At 44.9% G+C, this 23,482-nt stretch overlaps 1 protein-coding gene across 2 annotated transcripts; it reads left to right on the top strand.

Moving 5' to 3' along the window:
• Positions 1 to 189: 189 nt before the first annotated feature.
• Positions 190 to 4,611, top strand: COQ7 (coenzyme Q7, hydroxylase). 2 transcript variants are annotated; one of them, XM_075165105.1, is made up of 6 exons: positions 190 to 307; positions 453 to 661; positions 1,085 to 1,199; positions 1,308 to 1,447; positions 3,361 to 3,429; positions 4,027 to 4,611. In XM_075165105.1, the coding sequence occupies exons 1-6, from the start codon at positions 232 to 234 to the stop codon at positions 4,102 to 4,104; spliced, it is 687 nt and encodes a 228-aa protein (XP_075021206.1). In that variant the 5' UTR covers positions 190 to 231; the 3' UTR covers positions 4,105 to 4,611. The 2 variants fall into 2 exon arrangements, with proteins under 2 accessions (XP_075021206.1, XP_075021207.1); XM_075165106.1 differs by lacking the exons at positions 3,361 to 3,429; positions 4,027 to 4,611 and adding an exon at positions 2,222 to 2,379 and having other exon boundaries at positions 216 to 307.
• Positions 4,612 to 23,482: the final 18,871 nt, after the last annotated feature.

Here is a 23,482-nt window from a genome sequence, read left to right as displayed (position 1 = left end):
CTGCCCCCACAACGCCCCTTCACGCCGCAGGCGGTCGCCCCGCCCCCGTTCCCATGACAGCCAGGGGACGCCGGCCCTGACTGACAGCTCCGCTCTCCAGTGCGGTGGAGATGGGGAGCCAATCGGAATCGCGATAGGGCGGGATGGTGGCGGGAGGCCGGCGCGGAGGCGGCCCGCGGTGATGACGTTACGGCGGTGCGACGCGCCGGAGGAGGCGTCGGGGTCAGCGGGATGGAGGTGGCCGCCGCCCTGGCTCCGGCTGTGCGGCGCTCGCTGGGGCAGTGCCGGCCCCTCAGCTGCGGGGCGGGTAGGGGCCCGCGCCGGCTCCCGCGCCTGCCCACCCCTCACCTGTCGGGGCGCCGCCCGGGGCCGCCTCAGGCCGCCCGGCCCCGCGGGTGGCAGCGGGGGGCTGGGCGGCGGCAGAGCTCGCGTCACCTTTGTGTCTCCGGCAGGTCTCCGCGGGAGGTGGCCTTTGCCTCCGGCCTTTGCCGGAGGGGTTTCCCTCAGGCTCTGCAGCACGCGGGTGGCTCTGGAGGACATCAACAAGCCCGTCATAGACCGCATCATCCGGGTGGACCACGCGGGGGAGTACGGGGCGAATCGCATTTATGCGGGGCAGATGGCCGTCTTGGGTAGATCAAGTGTGGGACCGATTATCCAGGTTAGTGGACGTAAAAGTGATCGCTGTGTTTCTGGTTAATTTGCATGTGATTAGCAATAGTCGAATGAAGTTGCAAGACCATAGATTTCATAGTAAAATAGCTGTCCATCTTTTTCTAAACACGTTTAAACATGTGGGTTTATGAAGAGTGGCGGAATTACTTGGTAAGGGAGTTACCAATACTACAATTGCTATAGTAGTTTCACAAAGACTCTTATTTTGCAAATGTTTTTATGTTGCCTATTTATAACTATCCTCATCGGCTTTTCTTTAACATTTCTTCTTTGTGATGTGAATAGTATTACCTCTGCAGTAGAAGTGTGAGTGGCCTGAGCTGGTTGTTTTTCTTTGTGTTTATTAGTTTTATTGGAAATGTTTAGTTTTTCTGGTTTTATACTTTACTGTGATCTGGTTCTTTTGCAGCAAATGTGGAATCAAGAAAAAGACCACCTGAAAAAGTTCAATGAACTAATGGTTGCATACAGAGTTCGACCTACTGTTCTATTGCCTTTTTGGAATGTAGCAGGTTTTGTTTTAGGTGAGTCTGTATTATTACTATTATTGTTTTGTGAAGTCTTCAAATGTATAAATTATTTGTATTGCTTAAGATTTCAGTGTTTGTATATGTTTGCTACCACAATCACAGGGGCTGGAAGTGCTTTACTTGGAAAGAAAGGTGCAATGGCTTGCACAGTGGCAGTGGAAGAGAGTATATCGGATCACTACAATAGCCAGATCCGAACTCTTATGGAGGAAGATCCAGACAAGTACAAAGAACTATTGCAGGTATTTAACTACGACTTAAAAAGTGGTTTAACATATTCATTGAATTATCTAACGTGACTTCAGTCTTTTAAAATAATATGCTCATAGAATTTACAGTAGCTGAAGTCAACAGAAACTTTAAGTTTCTTATAAGTAAAAGGATGTTTTTTCCTTCAGCAGCACTAGATTGATCAAGCAGCAAAATTAAAATGTATGTTGGATTAGCTTCAGCATTTCCTTTTTGAGTGGGAGAACTATGCTTTAATTTTGATTAGTTTTCATTGAAAGGAGGGGTTTAGAGGGGAAACAAAAGGAGAAAATATGATTGTGTAGTAACATTTTGCTTATAGTGGATATGATTATATAGTTAGAATAGAATAGAATAGAATATTTGAGTTGAAAGGGACCTGCAATGATGATCTAGTCCAACTGCCTGACCAGTTCAGGGCTGACCAAGTTAAAGCATGTTATTAAGGGCATTGTCCAAATGCCTCTTAAACACCGACAGGCTTGAGGCATCAACCACCTCTCTAGAAAGCCTGTTCCAGTGTTTGACCACCCTCTCAGGAAAGAAATGCTTCCTAATGCCCAGTCTGAGCCTCGCCTGGCTCAGCTTTGAGCCATTCCCACACGTCCTATCACTGATCCCAGGAGAAGAGCTCAGCACCTCCCTCTCCACTTCCCCCCCTCAGGAAGCTGTAGAGAGCCATGAGGTTGCCCCTCAGCCTCCTTTTGTCCAAACTAGACAAACCCAGTCTCCTCAGCCACTCCTCATAGGACATTCCTTCCTTCCAGCCCTTTCACCAGCTTTGTTGTCCTCCTCTGGACACATTCAAGGACCTTCACATCCTTCTTAAATTGTGGGGCCCAGAACTGCACACAGTATTCAAGGTGAGGCCGTACCAATGCTGAACACGGGGACAATCGCCTCTTTTGATGGCTGGCTGTGCGGTGTTTGCACCCCAGGATGCGGTTTGCCCTCCGGGCTGCCAGGGCACACTGCTGACTCACACTGAGCCTGCTGTCAGCCAGCACCCCGTTCAAGTTCTAGTCTTGAATACTTTTCAGAGCATGTAAGGAGCTAATGTTTGTTAGCTCTGCAAGAAAATTGTTTCCCAAGCATTTTAGGCATCAGATTGGGACGCATTCCTGTAGGGTGCTCGTGAGAGACTGACCTGTTTCCACATGCAGCACATCGAGCTTGTTTGTGCTCTGTTTGGTGGGGGCTTGCTTTAGGGTCCGCGTGTTCATTTCCAGTTTTGCTGACTATCAGTATGTTCCGTTGTGCTTAGTTTAACATATAGCCAAGTCTGGTTACTCCAAATGTGTCTTCTTGTTGCAGAAATGGTATCTGAAGTAACCCAGGTTTTGGTGACATGTGCGCAAGGGAAATACTAGCCCTAAAAGTAAAGACTATAAACAGAGGGCACAAAACAAAGAGAAAAAGCTAAGCAGCAAGGTTATTCACAGTGTCAATATGAGGAGGACTAGCGTTGAAACCAAAAGTGATGCGAACCTGTTGGGTAGGGACAGTGCTTGGGTGTCTGTAAACCCTGAGCACGTTATTAAGCAATCCTAATTGCTTAATATCTGCAGGCATCTCAAGAGAAAATTCTTTAAACCTTTTTGTCCCAGTTGACACTATTTTTCTCTTCTAGTTTTTCCGTTAGAGCATGCTAGAATGGACAAAAGCCCTGTTGGCTTACAGGGAAACACCCTTGCTGATTATCTGGCAAGACAGGGACTTTAATTTCATTATTTAAATTGTCAGAATAACTTGTATATATGAAACTAATTAGTGTTATGAGTTACTATGACTATAGGTTACAGGTTTTCAGATGGTGCATGCAATGGTCTGCAGCATATAGTTTCATATACTATCTGCCTTGATTTCTCTGCAAAGTAGACTTACTAATTAACTGCTACTTTTAAAGGTAATAAAGCAATTTCGGGATGATGAACGGGAGCACCATGATATTGGGCTTGAGCATGATGCAGAAGCGGTAAGTACAATATGAACTAATTGGCACTGTTAGTTAGAATGTAGATGTGATGTAGTTCTTTATTTGAAAAATAGAAGATAAGGTGCTTGATATTCTTTCCCAAAGATAAATCTAAGAAAACATATTATAGCTTTCATTTTTCTAGAACAGAATTGAATCTGTTGGAACTCATGTCAAGTGTTTTCCCAAGAGGTGTCCTCTGCACAGTTTTTAATTTTATTTTAAGTTTATTTTTGAAGATAAGGGTAAAAAGTGCTATCCATACGGCTGGGAACTTGAGGCATCATCTTGGTAGACAAACACAACCATGTTAGGAATTGTGAAATACAAATTCTATGCTCCCTTGAATACCATATGAGGAACGTGTGACTTCTCTCCTTTCTTTCTCATACATTTGTGGAGAACTGGAAACATTCTGTGAAGTTGATAATTTTTAATTTAGTTTTCTCTAGGGTAGGTTAGTCTACAAATACAGGCGTGTTTTGGTGGCTGTTTTTTGTTTGTGTTTTTGCTTTGTTTTGTTTTTGTTCTTTTAGATAATGCTTACTATTCCTTACCACAAACTGGTTCAAACAAAACTTATTCTTTGTTCTACAGGCACCAGCTTACTCAGTTTTGAAGACAGCTATACAACTTGGATGCAAAGCTGCAATATTTTTATCAGAAAGAATTTAGTGATATTTTCCATAATGTTTGTGGCAATAAACTGTGACACAAAAGTGTATGGAAATTGCAGAAGACTGACAGTTATTTTATTAAGCCTTTTAAAATTTTCTTCACTAAGCATCCGATTCAGCCATCCTTTGTCACACTGAGTACCCGTTCAAAAAGTATCTATATTTTTGAGCTAAATGTGAATAAAGATGGCAGAATTGGGTCCGTATGAACTCTCCGTATTCAGAGATTGTTCACAAGGTGGCAGCAAAATATGTATGTATATATATAATATATGTGTGTGTATGTATACACACACACAAAAATGATAAATACGTTCTCTGTTGCCTTCAAATTTATATGTACTTGAAATAAGCTGGAGCTCTTCAGCTCATTTTAAAATGGTTAATACTGACTAAGTAGGATATTTGAGTTCTATTTTCAGGGTAAGTAAATGCAGTACTAGTAAGTATTTCTTTTCAGTCTATCTTGAATAAAGATTGGTATTTTAAGACTTTCATTTGAAGACTTGTTTGTGGTTTTTTGTGGTTTTTTTTCATGCTCAATTCTGAATTCTTTATTTAAGTAGAATTTTTCTTCCTTTGGGTTTTTTGTTGTTGTTGTGGGGGTTTTGGGTTTTTGTTGTTGTTTTGGTTTTTTGGGTTTTTTTTTTTTTCCTGAGTGTGTGTGTGTAAGGAATGTATCCCTGATATAAAGCAGGTGGAGAGAGCAACTTGGAGCACCTGTGGAATTGCACTTAATATTCTGTTAGAGCTTTCAAGTTTATCTTGCTTTGCTTCTGGTCTTCAGTGGCTCTTGAATAGAGACACTTTTGCTTTCTCAATGTTCCAACAATTTGCCCATGCTTTCTGTTGACAGCCTGGCATGGAGCAATAAAAATAAAAAAGACAAAAAGTTGTGCATGTCTGTTCTGTTAAACTCTAATTGAGGATGATAAAAGTAGAGCAATGGAATTAGTGTGTATTAAACTGGTGGGTATGAAAGGGACTTCTTGCAAGATTGTGTCTTTTGCTCTTTATGTCTTAAGAACTTCCTGACTATTCCATTCTTTTCCATCATTATGGAAATTGGCTAGCTCTTCAAATGCATATGGATTATATAGAAGATCCTGATATCTTGATACAAACATTTAAAGTCCCTGTGAGAGACTTCCATTTTTATAGCTGAGAAGCATGATCTTTTGATTGTATGTGGCAAGGCACATTCACAGGGAAACCCTGTGAATAAAATCGCGGGTCACACAGAAAGCACATATCCATGCTTTTCCCCTTATATCCACGCTTCTAAAACTTTGGGGAGACACGGCTTGTTTAACTGCCATAAGCTAAGGTTTGTTTCCCAATTTTATGGGTTTTCCAATTTCTACAGGTTTGTGGGTTTTGTTTTGTTTGGTTTTTTTTCTTAAGAATAGCTCAGCTGGACAGATCAGGGAGGAGAATTTGTTGTATCTCATTTTCTGGTTAAAAGCTGTGATGTATGAGAAGTCACTATGTCTTACCCCAGGCAATGGAGTATAACTAATTGAACAGGTCAGCTATGGATGTGGGATGTAATGGATATAAACCTAGCTGAAAAGGAAAGACTTGGAAACCAAGAAATAAAACAGCAGCAAGCGTTGGCCGTTACTGTCACGAAGAATGGGGCCGCTATTGCCGGTCTTGACTTTTACCTTATCTGGCAAAGCCACACAGATATATTGAGGCCAGTTGAGTAGTTTTACTGAGTTTTGCTGTGTGCTGTTTCCAGTTCTGTTGCGCTGACTTTGTAGCTGCTTTGAGTCCAGAGGAGGATAAGAAGTGCGGAGCTGCCGGCAGGAATCCAAGGCCTGTGGGAGCATCTCGGAGCATCCAAGCATCTGGGAGCTCGGTGAGGCTTCAGACAGCATTTAATCCAGGTACATCTGAGTCTACCTTTCTGAGTAGCTCTGTTAGTGTTTGTAGGCACTGATTGGTGTGTAATTTGACATGAAAGTCTTCTTAAAGAGGATTATTTTCCCTTTTTTTTGTGAAGGAGCTTAGACTGAAGGTTGAATCTTAATATAGAAACTCCTGTTCTGTATGATTTATTATGACTGACACTTTGTACATTCTTTAAGGATAATTTCTATCACTTACATCATTGCAAGTGTGGCCTGGTTATACTCAAACTACTGATGTTATTTACATTGTCCAAACAAAGTAGTGCTTGGTTCTCTATCTATGACTGGTTTGCACACCCACTGGAATAACTTGACTCGAGGAACTCAAAGCTAAATCGCAGATTTCTCAGGGACTGCGTAATAAGAAGATAGCTCTAAGGGATTCTCATTTTACGTGCCTCACTCCCAGAGAGTGAGCAGCATGCATGTAAACTTGAGTTTACTAAAGGTACGTCAGATTAGACTAACACAATGTCTTCCCTAACTTGACCAATTCTCTGAACAAAAGTTACATCTAGCAGATTTCTTGCCTTAATTTCTCTAAAGCATTCAGTATGCTGTCATGAGGAAAATTCCTAGGTAATTTGAAGAAGAAAGGAATCGGCATAAAAGAATGGTTAATTAAGGTGGCTAAAGGGGTAACAAGTGGTGTTGAAAGAACATGCAGTGCAGTCGTGTAAGTCATGGACTTTAATAATTGAGTAAAAAGAAGAGGAAAGATGGCTTGATGAATAGTCCATTGTAAAGCCTTTAATAACAGGGGCAGCATGGGACGGCATCTTTTAAAGTCCATTATTAGAACTGGGGAGGGAGGGGCACAGTATGGTTTGACTCAAAGCTGGAAGTTGCACACCCAAGCGTACAATGGTCTTGTGATATAAACTGGAAACCGAGCCAGAGAGTTTCCTGGTCTCTTAGCCATTACATCAGGATTGAATACTGGACAAGGCATCCGTGGGGCTTTCCTAGCTAGCTGGTACTCAGCTGAAGCCTGATATTCTCCAAGGCAGTGGTTACAGAGATTCTCTGAAGATGTCTGTAGTGGTGTTTAACAGTTGGGGGATTTGCTGCTGACATAGAGAAGCGTTCATGTGATCCTTTGCCCAAGATGTGGGTGGCCTCCGAGACCATCACGCACGGCTCACTTGGGACAACAGGGTTTAAGAGACAAATCTCATTTTTAATGCGTTTAGTTTGGCCAAAGGCTGGGAACATCAAATACCAGGAAATCACCATGTGAGGTCAGTGTGTTTGGCCATATCTGCAGTAACTGTGAAAGTGCTCACAGCCAGTTCTTTGTCCTCAGCAGCTGAAAACATCCTGCACATTTGAGTAGGCGTCAGACAGCAATACTGCCTCTAGCTGCGAGCATAAAATACGAATCAGGAGAACAACTCTGCTTAATGCTCCCGAGCAGGATTTGTTCCTTCTTTTTACTGGAGCAGCATATTTGCGCCCATCCATTAAAGTGTGGGTGAGCTGTTCTTCTGCCACTTCCAATGGCTGTGCATTTCCCTGCCCACTGGCAGTTACTCTTTTTTTGCTGTTTTACATAGAAAACGGAGTTGCTTTTCATTTTCCTCATGCAAAAGGGACTTTTTTTTTCTTTGTTTAAAAAGCTGTTTCAGATTTTGAAAGACTACAAAATGTGGTGGAAGGTTACAAAAGAACTAGAGATGCTCAAGTGCTGTACAGAGCTTCTATTGTACAACTGCTGCAAAGCTGTAGTTTCTTTTTTATGTTATTTTGAGGCAGAACTAAAGCTGACTAATGTCAGCCATCCTGGCAGGGGTTAATGGCAGGCAGAGGCCAAACTATATAGCTTATACAAGTCTGTTATCATAGTGATTCTCGATGAACTCTGGTCGTGTTGTCAGACGAAAAGGAGCTTGGATCAGACAGGGAGGCTGTGAAATGATGCATTTTCAAAACAGGGGGTGAGGAAGATGACAGGGTATTCACCATGCCTTTGGGTTTTGGGGCTCCCTTCTGAACTATAAGATAAGCACGTAGTTTGGGTCTTGTAATCCTTTCCCTCAAAGTAATGAGGGTTTCTTCTAGCTCCTGTGACAACCGAGGGCTTGATCCTGATTTTCTCCTCCAGAAGGAGAAAGGGTTTTATTTTTCAGTGAGGAGGAGCAGAGGGTATCCACCTGTGTGTGTAGGGGACATAGGGCTGTTATCTGCTCCTTGATCAGCATCTCGCCCCGTACTGTTTCCTCCTGCAGTCAGTGCTGGGGATGATCTGGCCCCTACTCTCCAGAGCTGCTCAGAGTCAGAGATTAAGGTAATGACGGTGCTTGGAGGCAAGTGACTCCGCCAGATGGTGCGGTCCATGTGCTGCGCATGGGGCTTTTTCTGGTGCTCTGACAGCTCTGAAGCAGGATCTTCGCACCGTCTGTATGCACCACGCTGGCTTGGGAGGAGGAAAACCCAGCAAAGGAAAGCAAACAGGCAACGGCAGCTCTGTCTCACGAAGCAAGAAGGATGGTTATGAAAATTCAAAGCAGCTCTGAAGATCTGTGGCCTGTCAGTAACAGCTACCAGGGTGGCAAGGCGCACGTGATGCCATGGCGGCGTAGGTCTGGCTGTGCCAGTACGTGTTTCAGCCTCTTGCTGCCGCAGCTAGGCTAGGCAAAAATCAAATCCGCATGGCTGTGATTAATGTGGTGATGCTGACATAAGCTGAATGGACTTATGCCACGAGTTATGTAAAATGGGACTTATAAGATGGTTTGGCAGAGAGCTAAATCATAGTCTGAGATGATAAATATTACAGATAGAAGAAATATCAGATCTAATGGGCTTGATCTTTGTCTGGAGTAAATCTGTGTGGCTCGCTTGAGCATAATAGTGCTAGGCTTGCTACAGATCGACTGAGGATATGCCATGCAATTCCCATGCTGGGGATGATATGGAGTGTACATCCCTATTTTTTCTTAGCATTTAAGGGGTTGTTTAATGTATACAGTCCCTTGTGTCTGCCTTGTTTCTTGACTTTAGGGAAGATATAATTTCAAATGGGTACCAGTCATTTTTTGTCACTAGCTTCAAAGCTGTGTCATGTCACTTGCATTGAATTCTGCACATATTTTCAGCTTGGGGAGCTTAAAGGGATAAGTCAAAAATATTGGCCAGTTTAAAGGAGGAATGTGTGTGGTAAAGGAGGAGATTGTTTAAAGCTACCATTTTTCTATTTGTTAATTCAGTTTCCCCAGAGTGGCTGAGATGAAAAATTTGAATAGATTTAGAGAATGACAGCAGCTTTGCAGAACTTAACTCGCATTGAAGAAAGCTTGCTGACACTCCTGTTTAGAGTTGGGGGGCTGATCTAATGTTGAGTAAGTGAATTAACAGTTAATTGGAACAGGTTCAGTGGGTAACAGGTCTCTAAAACAACTTGACTCTGTTAGAAGGAAAATTCTATTTGTTATCATTACATGCTTTCAATAAATGTAGCCTCCTGTTCACTTCAGGTGTTTTTGAGAAGTACCACCTTATACTACAGTTTTACAGAGCAGAACCCAAACCTAAGCTGACCAGGGGATGGTACCTCTGTGTCCAGTAACACAGCTTATGGCAGCAGCATCATTTCATCGTGTTAACATGCAGATAAATACATCTATGCTGATATTAAAAAAGCTTTTTTTTTTTGGTGCAAAGTATCTTTGTTTCACAAATTAAGGCCATGGCCCTGCCTTTACTTGTGCTTGTTCTTAACTGGAAGTAGATGATGTTCTGATGGAAGCCCAGGAATCACACAGTGTTGCTTGGAAGGGAGCTCTGGAGGTCATCTCGTCCAACCTCCCGCTGGCGGCAGGACTGCGGCCAGCACTAAAGCAGGTCAGCCGTGATTTTGGCTAGCCAGGTGGTGAAAACCTCCAAGGACAGAAATTCCACAGTCTCTATGGGCAGCCTGTTCCAGTGCTGCATTACCCTACCAGTGACACTTTTTTTTCTCCCGCCCCTCCAACATCCATCCTAAACCTTCCGAGATTGTGGCTGCTGCTGCTTGTTATGTCATGTGCTGCCGTGGAGAAGAGTTTGGCTCCACTATCTTAGTAAATATCCTTTGAGTAGTTTTAGGCAACTACGATCACCCTGTTCTTGCCTCCCCGGTGTACACGTCCTTCACCGAGCCCCGTGCTAAAGAGCAGCCTGGGAGGCGGTGAGCGAGGCGGTGGGAAACGGGGCACGGCTTGGTGTGCGCAGCTCTCCCCCTCCGCATGGCTGTATCGCTCCTGCTGCGTTTCCACTGCAGTTACGGCTTTCACAGCCAAAGGTACCTGCTGGCGGGACTGTCTCCCCAGCAAGGAGGGTGCAGAGCTGTAGCTCTCCTTGCAACGCCTGGTTCCTGAACTGGCACAGAGGAAAGTAAGAGATGCATCTAGTGGCCACCTTGGCAGTCTCATTATTTGTTTTAGACTCCAGGCTTCATATGAATGCCTGAAGCTGTCGTCTTTCCCTGCAGGTATTTTCTACCCAACTGTTTGCCTGTCAGTGATTTGTTTTTTAATGTAACCTGTGGCTAGGACAGATGGATTTATGGATTTGATGGTACAGATGGACATGTGTAGACCAAGGTATTAATGAAAGCAAGTCATATGCACACAGTGGGTGTTTTTCCCCTTTAAAATATCTTTTCTGGACTGCAGAATAAAAAGATTATTTCTGGCACTAGAAGTGCTTTTCTGTTTTCTTTGCGGCCGCTGGCCAGCTACCTGCCAGGGACTGCTCGGGTCAGAGCAGACGCAGCAGCGGGTGGGGGGGGATTTGAATTTTTTTGTGGTGCATTTTGAAGGCAAGCTCTGCCAGCTACATTGTAGCAAGCTGTCATGAATTTCTCCCAAGTTTGTGGTTTGAGGGCAGCTGTATAGTCAGAGGCTGCTAACTGTGTATGCAAATGGCTAAAACATTTAATGGAGTGAAAAGCATTTGCCTCTAGAAGACAGTCATGCAGTGCCAAGGCAGATGACTCAATCCCGTTGATCTATCCCATTGCTGTCTCTGGATTACAGTAAATCTGCTCTTTAAACAGCAGCCTATATCTAATTTAAAGCTGTCTCTCGTCTTGCTGGTAGATTGTTTCCTCCCTCCTTCGGGGGCTCCAGAGCTGGCACCCAGCTTCTGCGGCAGGAGAACACACAGGACTTGCTTTCCCAGGGCTAGTGCCCAAATGCCAAAACGCAGCGGGGCCTCTGCTCTCCGGGTGTATCGCCCCAAGTCTCCCCAGCCGATGGCGCGGGTCCCGCGGCGGGCGCAGCAGAGTCCCAGTCTCCTCTCAGGAGTGATCCTATCTGTTTAACAAATGTCTCTTCTTCACTAGCCCGCGGCATTCCCGTAAGAAAGGGGCTTTGCTTTAGGGCTGGATTAAGAGAAGGCTACTGGGTGCAAGTCTACTAGAGATGTAAGTTTATGCTTAGCTCTTAGCCCCAGAGCAACGGGGATAATTGGATGCTCCAGGCTAAACTTGTTCTGAGGCTTTAGCGAGTTGCCTGTGGCCACCTAGCAAGTCTGTGGCAGAAATACACTGGAAATACAATTTGAGAGGAGTTGAATCTCCCGGGTGCCTGCACTAGCTGTACAGCACTCCTGGCATCTGGCGAAAATGTGTAGACTTCACTGCTTTTAAGTGTTTTTATCCAGCAAAAGAATGGCAGCAGGACTTAAAATCACTGGTGAGATTGTTCTGCAAGTATAGCTTAATGGCTCAATTCCAGCCCTGACCTGGAAAGCTAACTGCTAGCGATGGATGAGGAGCTGTCTTCCACATCTCATCTTGTCAGCCCTCATTGTTCTGACTTCGGCAGGAAAAATGCAGTTTACTTGAAGACTTCGAAGGTGGCTGAAATGTTGTGATTTTTCTAAAAAAATACAACTGTCCACTTTTCAATTCCTCCCACCCAAATATCGCAGCAATACTTGCTAATGAGAAATAATTAAAACTCAATTTTAAGTGACACAAGTGCTATTGTTTACACAAAATGTGAGACTCTAGTAAGACATCAGGCATATGGTTAGAGGGATAATGCATGAGAAATCAGCTGTCTCTTCTCAGGGAGCTGAGCCTCGCAAGGGAAGATGACAGATACGTGTGTTTATAGACAGGCTCTAGAGCTGGTTGTATTTGCTTATCATTGTCATAAATGCGGAGACTTGCAGCACAAAGTACTCGTACAGCATAAGCTGGAACATATGCTCCTCTCCAACAGATGTGGCACCAATCCTAATGCTCACTGGATGTTTGAGGTCGGTGACCAGCCAGAGGATTTATCCTGGTAAGCATGTATGAGTAGCCTTGAGCCCTCCTGTGGGTTGTTGCCTAATCCACGGAAAAATCCCAAATGGAGCAGGCCAAGTACAGCCGGCGTTCAGCCTGCATCGCTGGCAATGCGTCACTGCTGAAAGAGCCACCTGGGCCTCCCTCATGCATTGCTTAGATATGATGTTGCAAAAGTGTTGGGATAAAAATGCTTACTTGAAGCTATTGCTTTGAAGTGACCTGTAGGCTGACCTGCTACTTGAATATTTCTTTCCAATTGACTCCTCATTCTCCATAGACTTGGTATTCAGACAGAAATAACTTTCACCGCTCACAGTAGTGAAAGCCCTGTGTCTTGTTTTCAGTGACTTTCCTATTAACAAGAAAATTCATGGTTATATTTTTCCCTCTTTTTGTCTTCCTTGCACTTACCAAAATACCTCTGGTAGTGGTACAGCCTTTGTTTTTAGAAGATGTGTTATAATGCACCCTCCATATGTCATCTCATACTGAGTGCTTATTCCAGGCTGAGCTGTAGTGAGTTAAGAATAATTAGCAGAACTCTCTAATATACTTGTCTGTCTGATTTACTGAAAAAACCCCAAACATTTCACTTACAAAGTCTTATTGTCAAAACCCAGAGAAACTAATAGAACAAATTACGTACATGAGCTGCATGTGTTCGGTGTGAAAACACAGGAAGAGGAAAAGTTTACAGAGGAGATTTCCTAGAGAATATTAGTCTCCATTGTAAAACCAATGATAAATCTTGCTGCATCTGGCAATTATTATGCCACACTCTGTTCTTACTCAGTGTTCACCCTGTTCATCTTAGGCAACACGTACTCATTCCCGAGTTCTCCCACATACCAAGATATTAATCTGCTTTTCATGTAAACAGTCAACAATCTGAAATCGCTACAACACACCATCATGGACTTGATTCAGTGGCTGCCTTGCTTTCTTTTGGTTATTGTTAAGGGTAAAGAATCCAAAGGGGATCAAAGTCCATTCAGTCTCTGGAGCTGGGCCCGTGCCCCTGCTTCTTGCCCCTTTGTTTAGACTTGCATGCTATGAAGTTTCAGAAGTCGTATCCACCACCCATCTGTATTTGCCTGAAATCAAGCAACTTCTTAAATGGATTTTAGGTGTTTCATTTTTCTTTGCTTTGCTGGGCGTAAGTAGGGTCTGATTTTTCTGTGGGCTTTGCTTTCCTTGGCTTCTAAAATCATTTTATAAGGTGTTGCAGATTCGAATCATGAGGTCACTGGGCGGGCCCAGCTGTGCCCCTTACCCAGCACTGCTCTGCTTCAGGGGGCTACAGAAAGAATCAAACTCTTGTGCTGAAGGTAACGAGTTACAAGTGCAAGGATTATCGTGACAATTGATTGTGACTATTAATGGGTGGGTGAAAGTCTCTATGCAAATGCACATCAGTGCGTGCCTCTTTATTAGTACTATATATCTCTGAGCCGAGGAATGGACAATGTGCCTTTTATTCAGAGAGAGTCTCCACAGAGATACGAGCTGCTACAGCCCCGCTTGCGATCACCAGCAATGAGCCGCGTCCAGGTGTGGAGTCGACTGCGCCCGGGTAGGCGACAAGTGGATAGGTGGTGGCTGCAACGCGGCTGTAGATGGAGCCATTTACATTTGGGAGAGCTGGCAGGACCATTTGACTTGCCACGTCTTCAAGTCCGCTGGGTGCTCTCCGCTGGCTCTCCTGGGATGCAGAGAGTGCACAGGCGTATTTTGGCCTTTCCTGGACTCAAAGCCTTCCAGCCCTTCTTGGTGAGCTGGTGACAAATGGTGCGTTCACACTGCTGAGCAGGAGCGGGGTCTCCCTCAAGCAGAGAGCTGGTTTCATGCCGTTACGATGACCTGCAGCTGGAGGCCAGGAGAGGACAACCTGGCTGTTGTTGGACTTCCACATACCGGACCACCGTGCCCTGTTCAGGGATATTTTGACCTGGGTGGCTTGCCTTTTGCTGACGGATGAAGATGGCCACTGAAACCAAGTTATGTTTGTTTCTACTCTTTTTTTTTTTTTTTTTTTTTAATATCTCTCCTCCCCCCCCTTCTTTGATCAATTGACAGGGTGTAAATGGACTTGTTGGCTGGCTGTTTGGGAGATACCTATTCTTTGTACAAATACCTGCCTTTGATTAATCTTATGTTATTATTTATTTAGTCATCTAATCAGGGAGCTAAATCAGTGCTGTAGCACATATGCACAGCACAAACTGAAAATGAGAAGAGGGTATTGGAGGCAAATAGTGTCCATGAAACCCACTGGTTCAAAATTGCTTATTCAAAGTATTTGGTGAAGAGCTTCAGGAAAGATAAATGTCCAAAAGTCCGTGAATGATTCATTAAAACAAGGGAAATAAATCCAATGAAGCATTCAATCATCATGAGTAATTCATTATACTCTAATATGTTTAGGAGAGATATTTAAAATATATTTCCTAGGCTTATAGTTCATAAACCTGACAAAAAACTGATCTAGAAAGAGGGTATATTATTTATTCCAGAGCCAAAGGCTGGTGCTGAAATTGTGTGAACTGAAATCTCTTAGTGAGCTCAGATGCAACCCTCGGTCTTTCATACTTCTGAAATGACTAAAAATCTTCCTGCAGAGATGAGTTGTTAAAGCTCCCGTCAGATCAGATCCCAGAAAAGCTATAACCACAGCGGAGCAAAAGGTATGGAAATTTCAAGTGTGTAACTTTCAATATCAAACTGCTCTCAGAGAGAGCTTGAAATTTGTTCAGCCTGAGGCATCTCCCCTTGAGCCTCTGTCATCTGTCACGCTGTGGCAGCAGACGGAGCGGAGAGATGGGAGGGGAATAATGCATTCATACAAGGACAATGTCGTGTCATTTAAAGAGCGGCAATCCGAGAAGCAGAAGTCTTGTTTTGGGTGGGTAACCATTCCTCTTTATTCTTCAATTCAAGCTTTTTGTTCTTTGGCCACCATGGATATCCCTTTTTTCTGCTACCGTGAGGATCAGCAAATTATTGCGAGGATGGCCAGTGACGTCTCCGCTCTGCAGTGCCACGTCCGCAGTCCCTACGTGTGATGCTGCAAAGGTGCCTGAGTCTGTTTCACTTTAACACTTTCTGTGTGGTCTTTTACTGCTCCATGCTTTCTCCAGCATTTGTGTCTTCCTTTAATTATGAGCATGTTCTTTTCCATTCAGAGAGGACCCAGACATAAAGATCCCAGAGGCACTGGTGACCCTACTGCTAGGGAAGGTGGTGGGTTTGGGCACTGCAAGACGAGCCCGATGCTGATGCGAAGCCGTCTGCAGGGAGCCAAACGGGCCTCTTGTCAGTGGAGATCAGGTACTGACGGCTGCCAAGGAGGACGTCTCAGCATCCTTCTTGCTCCTCTGGAAGGTGCCCTTGTGTCCCACCTGCAAAACCTCCCACTAGTTTCTCTGAGCGCTGTAAAAGCCCCCAGAGAGGCATCCACTCACTTGCAATAGCAGGACCTCAGCCAGGTCATGGACGTGTCCCTTCCCACCGCTGCCGAGACAGGGGAAAAACAACCTTTTGCATTCACCGTTCTCCTCCCCCGTTTGCAGGTACCACTTCAGAGACAGCAAAGGGAACAGGAGACGGAACATGTTCCTGCAGGTAAAGTAGGAAATAAAATGCAGCCGTGAACCAGCTTGTTGTAAAGACAGTTTGGGCTTGACCTCAGCCTCCCTTAGGTGAGCCTGTGCGGTTCCTGTTGTTTCGGTGGGTTTGCTCTGCATTTGTACCTATGTGAGATGAGAAGGATGACTCATATCTTACAGTTCCAGGGAGCAAATATGATGCCTTCCGTATCATAAATTAAAGAAATAGATTTAAATTTAATTAGGTAGGACATGAAAGATGATCCTACCTCTGTTCAAGGGGTCGGCACTGTAATAATAAGGAAACCTATGACACCAGATGTAAAAATAGCTGTCATTTAATGAGCTTGTCTGACTGGCCTTAAACAAAGAGAGGTATATTGCTGCACTTGCTGTCTTGCTAATGAAGTAATTGTGTTGCTTTGCATCGATCTGTGGAATGTTTAATCTTAGTTAAAGGGGCGCAGCCTGAGGAATCAGTGCGGAGGGATGCTGGGAAGAGATCAGGTTTAGCCTTCCTGGCGGGATTGCAGGCTCCAGCGCCGTAATGCTGGTCCCCTGCAGGGCAGGCGAGCAGGTAAAGAATTTCCCTTGAAGCAGGAAGATTACATGAGTGAGGCTGATTTTTAGGCATGATTTAAACAACTGCATGTGCAGACCTCTCCTATGCCAGGCACTGTGCTGCAGGGTTTTCATTTCAACCGATGATGAGCAGTGCCCGCAGCATCCCCCCAGCATCTTTCTGCCCAAATGGGGTGGGCCAGAGCAGTGCAGAGGACACTGCCCTGCGTGGGCTGGTGTTGCTGGGGTGGCACTTCCCGACGGAGATGCTGCCAGCTGGGGATTGCTGCCAGGCTCCCTGTGTAGGTGTGGGGTGAACCCTCCCTGAGCCCAAAGACCTCTGCTACAGCCCCTCTGGGAACGCAGGGGTGGGAAACAGTGCTGGCTCAGGCCCTTTTATCAGTTTTCGGGTTGCTTTTCCTTTTCTACGGGCCATTTTCCTTTTAAGCCATTAGCTTTTCCCCTCTCTATCCTTGACGGTAAGGGTCTAGGACAAGGCTTCCTAGAGCTACCGCTGCCCTCCAGCCCTGCAGGACGGGTGCTGTGAGCCAGAGCATCAGCTTTTCCCACCCTAATGTGCTGATAAGCCGGTTTCCCTGGACCGATCCTCCCTCGCTCAGGTTTCCTCCTACGCTGTTTTTCCCCTCCTTTTCCCCGGGTGGGTGATCCGGCCCAGGCTGATCAGGAGGAGTGTTAGCTGAGCCAGGATCATCTCATTATTTGAGGCTTTAAGCCTAAGCTTGCTCCCTGTTGTGCACTCACCTTTGATTCTATGTGCTGTATCTCATCGCTTTGTGCTGAAGCTTCATCTTTGCAGCTCGCTGCTGCAAACGGGTTATTTGTCAGGCTTAAAGCCCCTTCTCTAATTTCGTGGCAAGCTTAGGGGTACAGAAGCCCAAAGCTGAAAGACACGGAGGCCAGGCAGGCTCACGGCTGGGACCCGGGACCGAGAGTCACTGGGGGGGAGGCGGCTGCTGCCGCTGCTGCTCTTTGAAAGCCGTCAGTGACACAGACACAGCGCTGCTGAAACCAGCGGAAAGCTCTGGGACAAGCCCGAGGTCTCTTCTCTAACTCCCTTGCACTGGTTTATGAAAACCAGAAGCTTTTTTATTTTTGTTGTTGTGGTTAAGGTGATACTGTCGCCGAGGAGCTGTTTTCACTGTGTGACTCGAGACTCTGCCAGGATAAACTCTCAAATGCCGGTAGGGGGGATTTATACGTGTAGAGGTGAAGGTGAGGGAAGTTTTAGCCTGCTTTGTGAAAACTTGTATTTTTAAAGTTAAAAAAGGAACAGGTGATTCTCGGAGCAGCCAATGAGGTTTTGGCTTTATTGCTCTCAAGTGGAATGAGACGGCCAGGCAGTGCTGATATCCTTCTGCAGCCTGAGGACCTTAACAGGATCTTTCTTGTATGAAATTGCATACGTTAATGCTTTGGACATCTGCTTTCCTTCCCAATGCCTAATTTCAACCAAATTGATTGCAAAGTTATTTGGAGGGGGAGTGCTGGACAAGCAGCATAGTTTCTTTGGGAAGTAAAGGGAAAAGTGTGTTCCAATCATATGAGCAATAAATAGCAAGTTGAAACCTGTGTTAAATTCTCTTTCCTAAGTCCTCTCTTTGCTAGCAAACAGGCATTAAAGATCCAGACCTATTTAAAATGGTCCAATCTTGCTAAATTGGTTTTAAAATCAATCAAATGGCACAATAACCCCAAACAAGTATAACAAAACTGTTAACAATCCTCATTTAAATTATTCTGCTTTAATCAGCAAATTAGAGCTCAGCTACGTGATCAGTTTTTATTAGTTTAGCAAGTTATGGTGCAAATACATGTTTAAGTGACTTAACATTAATTAAGCTAAACCATTTCAGTCAGTGATTAAATTTACATTTGAATACACACACGTCCAGGTTTAATTAGATTGGTATTAAACTGTTTTTTGTTTAACACAAGCACATGATGCAAGATTTGGCTCTACCTGATGCTTTTCAAACCTGGGGGTTACCTGGCTCCATCTTGGGGGTCCTCAGACCCGTGAGCTCTGCTGAGCCCTGGGGGTGGTGGGGAAAGGGAAGGGCTGAGCAGGCTCCTGCTCCCCGGGAACTGCCCTGCACGGGGAGGGTGACATGCCGGGGCCTCGTCCTGCCACCCGAGCTCTCGGGTAAGAACCTGAAGTGCAGCAGGTAAGGCACGGCCACAGGGTTGATTTTTGGCAGCCCACTCCAGCAGGGCGCTGGGAGCACCAGCACAGCGCGTTAATCTCCCCCACTGCCCTGGGAGAGTTAGCAGGGCTTGTTGGCTGGAGCCTTTAACGTACAGCACTGGAAGCTACACATCAGCATGACTGTTGTCATTCATATTGGATCACATCAAATAATGAACTTAAAGAGCAAGCGCAAGACACATGACCTTGACCTGGAGAGTTTCTGTGTTTCCATTTTCAATGTAAGAAACATCTCTGATGGAAATACCCTTAGGTATCAGTTACTGCTGATTCCCCTTCCATATGAAGGCGGTATACTTGCACTCCCCTTGCTGAAAGATGTTTCCTTTCAATGATGCTGTAGTTGGCTTTCTGCACAATCCCGCGAGCTTCAGCTTTCTGGAGGACATGTGACGGCAGCTCCCATGCTCACAGCTTGTCTGATAGCGCTCAGCGTGCCGACTGAGACTGCTGCAGACAGGCTGGGGTTTTTTGTTCCTGTTTCATTGCTTAGCTGGAAATACATAGGCATGGCTTCCTGAATGCCAGTGTAATGGGTAAGTGTAAATGCCCTGCTCACACAAGTTTCTATGCAAAAAAAAGTCCTTGAGGGTTTTCGAACAATATGGGACAAGTTGGAGATGAGCCAGCTGATGCTGGTACTGTTCACCAGCGTAGAGCCAGGGTATTTCTGTCTGTGATGAGGACAGGCTTGGGCAAGAGATTGTGGTACGAATTACTCAGGAAGCCATCCTTCTACAGCAAGGAAATCCTGTATTGGGCTATATGTGGTTTATAGCAGCCAGGTCTGCTTGCGGGCTTTCTGATTAAGAAGTGCTACACCCTGCTGATAGCTAATAAGCAAACAGACTGGCAGAGGTGGGAAGGACATCCCGCTTATTAAATAGAAAATATTTTGAGAGAATGTGCAGTAACACCCCTACCCCCAAACTCCTCCGTGTCCATGCACGTGCTCTGGCGGTCTGGATTGCTGAGTCTCCTCAGCTGTCTGTGGTAGCAAGACACCCTCTCCTGTTTTCCTGTCCCTAAATGGGGACTCAGTCACCCTCCTGCTGTGACTGGCAGAGATTCGTTAGTCCACAATACAAAATGGATTCATGTCTGCCTGAGCGTGTTCGTTTATAATTGTAATTAATAGTATCCTGTAAAACCTGGGAGTCAGAGGAGCGGCAGGTGAAGGATGTTTATTTTGATTGTGACATCTCCCTCGCAGGACCACCCAGTGAGCTGGGGGAGGAGGTGTGCTAGCAGCTTTGCTTTCAGAGGAAATACTTAGAAGAGTAATGACTGGGGCTTGAAGTCAAGCGACCAATCTTTCAGACTTGTATTTTTTTGCAATCCATTATTGTACTCTTCTGTATAGACTGTTTAATAGTGCCTTATAATAAGTTGGAGGTATAACCCACTCACTGTAGGAAAGCGGCTGTACATCACCGATGCAGGAGGGGATCCCCATATATTTCCTCGCACAAGTTAAGACTGCAATAGACTCCATGCAGCTGTGGTTCGCCGGGGCAGATCCCGACCTGGGACAGCTGGTAGGAAGTGTGAGGCTTGTGTCTCAGGTACATCGTGAAAGGACCAGACAAATGTCTGTGCCTTCTGTCTTTCTGCCACTTTCTTCTACCTACTCGGACGGTGAGCTCACTGGTGCAGACTGCTCTTCCCACGTCTCAGACAGCGTCTGGCATACTGTAGCGTTAACAGATCAGTTACACAGATGTATGAAATACTGCTAACTGTGGAGAAACTTCAATGGATGCTGTATACCCAACACTTCCTTTTGCCTCTGCAAATCTCCCCCAGAGATATCAAGCAGATTGTATATACTGGGATATCTATTTTTAGCTCAGACTTGTATGTGAATAAGTATAACATTATTCCTTATTTAGTGAACAGGACATCCTGGATATGGGACATTCTGAAGCACGTGTTTAGATAACATCTATTTAAACAATGGGTGATTTAAACAATGGTAGTAAAAATTGATGTTGTGAATTCTCTCTGGTTCTCTCTGGTCCTGATTTTGAGGTCATCGTTGTTAGTGTACAACCTATTATTTTTCTGAAGTACACAATTGCTATTAAAAACCTCATAAACCTTTTTTTTTTTTTTGTGAGTTTTATGCAGGAGCAAGAAGACCACTGCTTAAGCGAAAAACGAGGAGCATCAGCATTATAACTCGCTAGCAGTGGAGTTTACAGATATTTTAATCCAAGCAAATGAGCTGCTACTTCTTTGGGAGACACAGAAAGAGGGAAATAAATCTGATAGCCACCACAGAAGTAAATGTATTGCATGTGGTCCAGCTCCTGGGAAGTGGTGGAAGACCATGCAGGAGAGGTGAGTCGCATCACTGCGACTTGTTCTCAAGTTCAACATATTCTTGTTACTAGAAGTGACAAGGGGAGCAAGGTACTCCAGACAAGATAAAATGGTTTGTTTCTTTTCCTCTGTGAAGGGTTGTAAAATGCAAACTATGGATAAGCTGTGATAATGTGAATGAACTGTATCCATTGCAAAGTAAATACAGCCCCTGCAGCGTAATTTCAGTGGGACTGGAATGGTGGATAACGAGGAATGATGCTTGTTGCTATTTGGTAACTGAAAGCAGTTTTGTGTTTATGACCACTTCAATTCTGGTACAGCAGCCATCAAATGCCCTTAACTTGTGCGAGCAGATAGATGGAGTGGCTCTTAAATTGGCTCTTTCCAGGTAAGGTCTGGATAGTAAAGCTGAGCACCTCTGTGAAGTCTCCCACCTCTGACATATCCAGTGTTTTGCCCAGAGACCCAGCCTGTGCTCAGGGAGCAGTGAAGCAGCCAGGGTCCCAGAAAATAGGCCGTTGGCCATCTTCTATCAGCCCCAGGCTCTACAGCTCTCATCTTGCCACTGGCTGAGGAGGTGAGAAAGGACTAGCTGGTAATTTAAACAGCGGTAGTAAAAATCAGTGTTGTGGATTCACTCTGGTCCTGATTTTGAGGTCACGGTTATTAGCGTACAACCTGTTATTCTGCAGCTTGGGTGAGCCTGCGCCAGGCCCCTCTGGCGCGTGTACAAGCATGTGCTGAGCCGGTGTTTGCACTGGCGGGTCTGGTGTGACTGGTCGCACGCTTCCTGCCAGCTGGCCCCGGGGCTTGTCCCCACACTGGCTGGGGTGACATCTGCATTTTCTCCAGCCTGTGGGGCCCACGGCTGGCCGGGAGGCTGCAGCCGTTCCCCTGGACGCAGGTCCCACAGCGATAATCGCCGTGCTGCTAAGCTCTAGGTCACCCCGTGGGCAGCAGCTGCCTGACAGGCACGAAGGGCCGTGCCAGCTCCTGCAGATGTAGCTGTCTGTCTCCTGCGCGTGGACGTGCAGCTAATCAAATCAACCTTGCATGAAAGAGAGCGCAGGCTGTCTTGAAAAATCAGTATGCCTGTAGCAAGACCTGATGGCACGTGAAACATGCTGGGCTTGAGGGTGTAAAAAAGCACAGGCTAGTAAAAATCGAACGTATGGGCCAATGGGTTCATAGAGTTCAACGGTATTTTTCAATAAAACATCTTGAAGGATAGGTTTCATACCAGCACAGCTGTGCTTTTTAAACATTTTTGGGTTTTGGGTGTGCAGAACAAAGTGTTTGAAGTGATGGGTCACAGGCAATAAGCAGCATGATGAATGTTTTTGTCCTCTTATCTGGCTTTGTGAAGAAATACAGGAAAACATGAAACAAGGAGTGGGAAGAAAGATGCTTTTTGCTTCCTGGTTGTTTTCAAAGATATGGCTGTTGTGGAATGACATTTCTGAGTAGCAAGGTTGTGGCTTCAGCTGTCCCACAGCTGTCAGAAAACATGCTCTTGGTCATGGGGCATGGAATATTGTGCTGGTTGAGATGTCATAAAATTGCCTACGGTTTCTTACCTTTACATCTACTTTATTTTTAATTAAAAAAACAAAACAAAACAAAAAACCTCTTGATTATAACTCCAAGGGTCAGTGTTGGAGTCGTTAGGGCATTTCTCTGTAGCTCTCAAGTGTATTCGGACTCTCATCCTGGTTTGGTTGTCTGTGAATTAATTCAGGCTGCTTGACCTTGGTTACCTAGTTTGACTTTGAGTGCAGCATCTTGGCTATAAAACATAAGCTTCTTTCTGTGAAGTATGATTTTTATGTACTTGAAGTCATGTTTTGTTTCATATAAAGACAAATTACATAACCAAGCATTTGTACAGCCTCTCCCTTGCACTTGGTTCTCTGACCTGCTCCTTGTTACAGCATTTTCAGCTTGCTGGGTTCAGTCTCTTGCATTCAAGCACTGCTCCTTCACCTTCATGGGGCCACCCATGACATTATGCAGATGCTGCAAGTTGCAGTAATGCACTAATAACTTGACCACCTCAAATTAAACCACAACAGAATGCTTTCACAGATGCTCCTTAAACTTCAGCAAACAGCTTCAAAACTCAGTAAACATTTATTGAACAAACAGAAGCCGAGGATGATGATCCTGACCCCAGCAACATCTGAGACAGAGCTAACACCCTTCCAGCAAAATACACATTTAAAAATGATCTTGAGTGTCTGTGCAGAAAGGTGGGGGGACGAATTCTAGAAAGAAAACAAGAGCAATACACAATCCAGTCAAGAAATACAGTGACAGATAAATGCTATATAAAGAAGTCTTGTCCTAAACCAGAAAAATGTCAGACCATCTTGATGACTGGATCTATGTGTTACTATGTGGCACAGTTTTCCTTTTCTCTAAATTTGAAATGCTGCTGTTACATCTTTAGGTAATTG

Source organism: Calonectris borealis, chromosome 16 (genome assembly GCF_964195595.1).
Source record: "Calonectris borealis chromosome 16, bCalBor7.hap1.2, whole genome shotgun sequence".
NCBI lineage: Eukaryota > Metazoa > Chordata > Aves > Procellariiformes > Procellariidae > Calonectris > Calonectris borealis.
Note: the sequence above shows the minus strand (reverse complement) of the source record. Positions and strands in the feature narration are given on the sequence as shown.

What these genes read in the sequence shown, in the direction of transcription:
- COQ7 (XM_075165105.1), top strand. Translation starts at nt 232, where the DNA reads ATGGAGGTGGCCGCCGCCCTGGCTCCGGCTGTGCGGCGCTCGCTGGGG. An exon ending in GTGTGGGACCGATTATCCAG is followed by an intron (nt 662 to 1,084) that starts GTTAGTGGACGT and finishes GTTCTTTTGCAG; the next exon opens with CAAATGTGGAATCAAGAAAA. An exon ending in AGTACAAAGAACTATTGCAG is followed by an intron (nt 1,448 to 3,360) that starts GTATTTAACTAC and finishes CTACTTTTAAAG; the next exon opens with GTAATAAAGCAATTTCGGGA.